At 34.6% G+C, this 6,484-nt stretch overlaps 2 protein-coding genes across 2 annotated transcripts; both read right to left on the bottom strand.

The window, feature by feature from the left end:
- Window positions 1–383: 383 nt before the first annotated feature.
- Window positions 384–920, bottom strand: LOC111915963 (uncharacterized). The gene has a single exon (XM_023911593.1). It carries the CDS (start codon window positions 918–920, stop codon window positions 384–386), a length of 537 nt encoding a protein of 178 aa, XP_023767361.1.
- Window positions 921–4,446: 3,526 nt separating this feature from the next.
- Window positions 4,447–5,145, bottom strand: LOC111915964 (uncharacterized mitochondrial protein AtMg00810-like). The gene has a single exon (XM_023911594.1). It carries the CDS (start codon window positions 5,143–5,145, stop codon window positions 4,447–4,449), a length of 699 nt encoding a protein of 232 aa, XP_023767362.1.
- Window positions 5,146–6,484: the final 1,339 nt, after the last annotated feature.

Raw genomic sequence — 6,484 nt, 5'->3', positions numbered from 1 at the left:
TTTCATCACCAAATTAAAGAAACAAAAAAAAATCAATATGATGATGTTTAGAAAACATTGATTCACACAACAATGGACGAGAGTGTTGCGGAACATTTAGAAATACAACATGAAGTTATAGACATCCAAACTATCTACAATTATATATACTATAATACTATATATTTTTACTATCATTAAAAATATATAACTACATATACTAAGCATCATCCAATGAAAAATTGTGAAGGACAACAATCACACCATGAAAACATGAAGATAACAGGCCATATTTGTTCTCGAAATAGCATAAACATTGTCATTAATATTCCATATATAGTGAAAATTTCTAAAACAACTTAGTAGTTGAGCTCTCATTGGCTCACAATTATCTCATACATGTCTTAATTGTATGGTGCTGGTGCAGGTGCAGGTGTTAACGGAGGAGAAACTGGTGGCAATGGCAATGCATGCGGCTCATGGTGCGAACCATGTGGATGATGAGGATGCTCTTTATGCTCATGCCTGTGATGATGATCCCTATGTTCATGCTTGTGATGGTGTTCTTCATGCTCATGCTTGTGATGATGCTTATGTTTGTGTTTGTGATCATGTGCAGGTTCTGGGACAGGAGTAGGTGCTGGTGCATTTGATGGCGAAAGGGAATTCTCAAAGAGATGAACAGCTTCACCATATTTTCCTAGATCGAAGATCACTTCGTCATCAGCAAATGGTTTTTCCAGATCTTCCTCATGAACTGTCATTGGCGGTGGCGGAGGGTCCGGAACGATTATTGGCATCGGGGGAAAAATTCTTCGCACAGGCGGTGGCGGTGGGTCGGGAACGACTATTGGCATCAGGGGAAAGACTCTTATGGCAATGGATGGTGTTGCGAGAACCATCATTGCAACAAGCAAAAGAAACATGCCTCTGGTATTCATGGTTTTGGATTAAGGAGACTAGGGATATATCGATGATATGAACTTGAGAGTCTTGCTTCATTTTATAGGATAGAGTCACCAACGACAATTCGACGAGTGTCACTTTATCATTAATGCACATAATATTAAAATACATTTATTTACTATCCATCTATGTCAAAAAAGATATTTACTCATTAAATCATAAACATAAAAGTCAAAAAAATCTTTAAAGTTTGATTTTATATTAAATAGTTAATTTGTTGGCATTCAATTACATCTTTTTTTTTTTTTTTTTTTTTGAAACACATTGAATTTCTTAAAGAGTAAATTACTGAAAATACTCCTATGGTTTGGTCAAAGTTGTACGTTTGGTCTCTAACTTTTTTTTTTTTTGCACTCGGATCGTCCTAATGGTTTGATTTTGTTGTGTTTTTCGTCCCTTACATACATAAAGTTAGGGACCAAACGTGCAATTTTGACCAAACCATAGAGACGAAAAACGCAACAAAATCAAACCACAAGGACGATCCGAATGCAAAAAAACATTAGGGACCAAACATACAATTTTAACCAAACCATAAGGACAATTTCAATAATTTACTCTTTCTTAAATAATCTAACCTTTTATGATTTGGTAGTTATAGAAAAACATAAATCAAAATATCCTATTATATTTTCTTATTATTTATATTTCTATTCATTATATCTAAACAAATATCAAAATTAAAGATGAGTTTAAAAAACAGATTAACTAGATCAAGACAAATGTCAAAATCAAGATAACAGATTAGAAAAAAAATTAATTATATCCATATTATTACATGAAGATTCTGAACTCGAAAACAGAAATCTCTCTAGACAGCCAATTCTCTCTCGCGTCTCTTTGGGGTTTCCCTTAATTAAAGTCGTCCACGAAAATTCCTAGATGTAGGTAAGGTTCTGAAAAATTTGTGGAAAAAATCTCCCTAGTCTTTTTGTGCTTGTACTAAGCCTAGTTTGCTTCGTTTCTAACTTGAAGATTCTAATGTTGTGAACAACAGCAAGGTGGTGATGGTTGTGGTGATTTGAAAGGGTTTTTGGAGGAGGTTTAAGGAGGGTATTTGGAGGGTGTTTGGAGATTATTTTGAGGTTGTCTGGAGGTTGGAAGGAGGTTGATATAAGGGAGGTGTTTGGTGGTAAGTGGTGTGATGAACAAAGGTGGTGAAGTTGATGATCTTAAAGTTTGATGAAGAACATGTGATGAAGATGGTTGATGGTGTTCTTCATTTAGCTTGTTGATCTTGGTGTTCTTCACTTTCTCCAGGGATTTATCTTGTTCTTGAAGAAAATGAAGATGGTTGATGGTCTTGGGAGTATTTCGTGTTTGTAGGAAGTGTTCCAAAATAGCAAATGAACACACACACACACACTACTCTTTACATACTCATGTATACATATATGAGGTCAAACAAATATCTAGTAGCAGTTTAGTAGTAAGTTAAAAGAGTAATGGATGATAACGCAAGTTGTTGTAGGAGCTAGTAACAAAAACGTGTGTATGTGTTTTGCTTCTTAATTCCTTTGCTTTTTCTTTTGACTTTTCCACACAATATATATATATATATATATATATATATATATATATATATATATATATATATATATATATATATATATATATATATATGATCATTGCTGAAATAAGGACAGGTATGATATAATCATATTGACAGTTTTGAACTTTTGAAGATTCGAGATAAAAGATTTGTCAATAGATAAGATATATAAAACATAGTGATTGTTTTGAAAGTTTGTGACTTTGTTTAACATATCTTATGTAAAAGATTTTCAGAAATTTGCTTCCGAATCAAAGTCTCGGGTTCGTTTATCAAAGGGTAGCCATATATGTATCTAAAGAAATTTCCTAAGTTTTTATAGCATTATTAATGACGAAAAATGGTCTAACAGGTTGATTTAGATGAATGCTCATAGGTATAGCTCACACTTCACTTGGGTGTTTGGTTGTTCTCGCAACAGAACATGTTAATGATCACTAAAAATGAGTGATATCTCTCTCTGACGACTCATACTCATATTGGAGGTGTTCAACTATGCTTTTCCTGTAAAGCGACTTAGTCTCCTTATTAGATAATCAATCACATAAGACTGGTTTTAGCATTACTCAACGGGTTTCTTCATTCATGCCATTAAGTTTCACTCTCTCTCCGTCGGGAAATACGTGTAGAGGGGTTTAGCAATTTTCATAGTGTAGTTTGCAACTAAGAATCTTCATTGATGAAGGCTACAGTATCCCAGGAAATCCATTGTTGTTGTAGCTTCTTCTTTGATGGTATCCTGTTTGTTGATCAATATCGATTTATTGTAAAAAGAAATTTTGTTTTAGAATCAAGAATTTGCTACATTTGAGAAAATTGGGTTTTTTGTGAGTATCTGTCTTGCGGGATTAAGATATCTTCTTTTCTGAAAAATGGCTAATTACAAATCACGGAATCTTATGATGTTTGTTTTGAAATAACCATTTGGTTTAGAAGTTTGTTTGAAAATACCAAATGTAGAATATTTTTGTTTTCTTTGGTATTTCTTTGGTGAATGATTTGGCCCCTTTTGTTGATTCGTCTTTATCTTGATTCGTCTTTGACGATTGGATGTGGATAGATATTTGTTTTTCTTTGATAAGTGATTGTTGAAGTCTTTTTTATTTCGTCTTTTCTTGTTGATGGATCACGTGATCTTAAGACTTCATTTTTGGTTGGCTTATATCTGGGAAGGGATTAGTGTCATAAAAGATAGTTTGTCTAGTATGTAAGAAATGAATGTATCGTCCCTGGTCATTTTGATATCTAAGCAAAAATGAGACCGTGACAAGGTATAATCAGATATACCTTAAAGGCAATAGTGACACACCTAAGCTCACAAGAAATGAATTCCACAGTGTATAGATTGACGAGGCACAAATTCTCACATGGGTTTTTGCTTTCATCTGAACCTCCTAACCTTATGTCCTCTTTTTAAAATCATCAATAATGAAATAAAATTGAAGGAAATAAAGTTATATACATTATGAAAAGTAGGAGATTTGAACCTTCACTCTAATTGAGAATCAATATGACTTAAAATCTTCATCGAGCATAAGCATCTGAAAATTAAGTCAAGAGACGATTAATCATAAGGTTCTGTAAAAGCTTATTATGGTAAGTCTTTTATTCTCTTTTTGAAGATTTGTTTATCTGAATGTTTTTGGAAATATTGGTTATTTGAATGTTTTTGGTATTTTTGAAAAGAAAGCAATTTTCAATTGTTTTTGAATTTTCTTTTTGAGTGAAAGTAAACACACTTTTATACAAACAAAAAGTAAAAGTTTAAGGATGGATGTTATCTGGATTTAACATTCCTAGATGGTCTAGGAAGTATTGAAACTTTGTTTCATCGAGAGCTTTAGTGAAGACATCGGCAATTTGATCTTCGGAGTTGATAAAGTGTAGTTCGATATGACCCTTTTGAATATTGTCTTTGATAAAGTGATATCGAATGTCGATGTGCTTTGTCATGTAATGGTGAACGGGATTGTGAGAAATGGCAATTGCACTGGTTGAGTCACAAAATATGGGAATTTGTTAGATTTTGAAGCCGTAGTCATGCAGTTGAGTTTGCATCCATATGAATAGTTGGCGGCAACGACGTATTCAGCTTCTGCTGTTGATGTGGATACACACGTCTGTTTCTTTGAAGTCCAACTCACTACTCTACCTCCTAGGAATTGACAGCTACCAGATGTACTCTTCCTATCTAGCTTGCATCCTCTGTCGTCTGATTCGGTGAAAGCGTTCAACTGAAAATCGGATTTAGCTGGATACCAAAGGCCAAGTTTGGGAGTGCCTTTAAGGTATTTGAAGACGCGTTTCACAGCAACTACATGGGATTCCATAGGATTTGCTTGGTATCTGGCACACACACATGTAGAAAACATGATGTCAGGTCTGCTGGCAACGAGGTATAAGAGTGATCCAATCATTCCATGATATCTTTTCTGGTCAACGGGTTTGCCATTTAAGTCTGCATCGATTTTGTATCCAAAAGCCATTGGGGTTTTTGCAGTATTGGATTTGTCCATTGAAAAACGAGTGAGTAGGTTTTTGACATAATTCTCTTGGTTGATGAAAATGCCATCAGTTGACTGTTTGATTTGAAGTCCGAGAAAAGTAGTCATCTCCCCAATCATGCTCATTTCAAATTTGCTCTTCATTAGATCTGCAAACTTAACACTTAAATATCAGTAGAACCGAAAATAATGTCATCAACGTATATTTGTATGATTAACAGATGTTTATTAAATATTTTACGACAGAGGGTTTGATCGATTGAACCTCTTTTAAAACCTGATTCTTCGAGAAAGGTTGACAACGTAGCATACCAAACTCGGGGTGTTTGTTTCAGGCCATAGAAAGCTTTCTGCAATTTAAAGCTGTGATATGGAAATTTGGGATCTTCGAAACCTGGTGGTTGTTGGATGTATACTCCGCGATCTATCTCTCTGTGTAAGAATGCACATTTAATGTTCATTTGAAATACTTTGAAATTATTATGTGCAACATATGCAAGAAAGATGCGAATTGCTTCAATTCTGGCAACTGGAGCATATGTTTCATCGTAGTCGATTCCTTCTTGTTGTGAATATCCTTTGACTACAAGACTTTCTTGTTTCGACAAATGATTCCTTGATTGTCAGTCTTGTTTCTCTATACCTATCTTGAACCTATAACAGTAACATCGGGTGGAGTGGGAACAAGATTCCGTACGTCATTTCTTTCAAATTCTTCTAGCTCTTCTTGCATAGCTTTTACCCAGTCTGGATCTTTGAGAGCAGAATGTATGGTTTTGGGTTCAGTCATGGATAAGAAGGCTCCAAATAAACATTCATTTGTGGAGGCTGCTCTAGTCTGAATGCCTGAGTTAGGATCTCCGATGATTTGGTCTGTAGGATGATTTCTGGTCCACTTTATTAAGCGATTCTCTTCCGCTATAATAATTTGAATTTCAGTATCCCATTGTTCTTCTCCGGGTGTTTCATTTTGGAATAGGTTTGAAGGTTCCCCCATAAATGATGCATCATGATTCTTTTGGCTATTTGGGGATGGGGTATTCAAAGGAGGATTCGGTGTTTGTTCCAAGGAGGAAGTATGTGTTGGTGGTTCCCCCTCGAATTGATCTGCATCATTTTGGTTTGTTTGTGTAATAACTTCACTGGGTGTTTCTGTAGGGTCAATTGAAGTAGTTAGAAGTTCTGAATTGTAAGCAGTTTTTGGTTGTTCAAAAAGTAAATCAAGATCGATTTCAATGTCTATGTCAGGAGAAAGTGTTTGTTGAATTGGATTTTGAAAAATATTTTCAATCATTTTAGAACCAAAATGTTCACAATCCAATTTCCTGACATAAAATTCATCGAAATGAACATCGGTACTTTCTTCAATTACTCTGGTACGTTTGTTCAGTACTTGATAAGTAGCTGAGGAAAACGAGTAACCAAGGAAAATTCCTTCGTCCGACCTTGATTCAAATTTTGAAAGGTGATCTTTATTGTTCTT

Source organism: Lactuca sativa, chromosome 2 (genome assembly GCF_002870075.4).
Source record: "Lactuca sativa cultivar Salinas chromosome 2, Lsat_Salinas_v11, whole genome shotgun sequence".
Taxonomy (NCBI): Eukaryota; Viridiplantae; Streptophyta; class Magnoliopsida; order Asterales; family Asteraceae; genus Lactuca; species Lactuca sativa.
This window is presented reverse-complemented; position numbering and strand designations above follow the sequence as displayed.

What these genes read in the sequence shown, in the direction of transcription:
- LOC111915963 (XM_023911593.1), bottom strand. Translation starts at nt 920, where the DNA reads ATGAATACCAGAGGCATGTTTCTTTTGCTTGTTGCAATGATGGTTCTC.
- LOC111915964 (XM_023911594.1), bottom strand. Translation starts at nt 5,145, where the DNA reads ATGAAGAGCAAATTTGAAATGAGCATGATTGGGGAGATGACTACTTTT.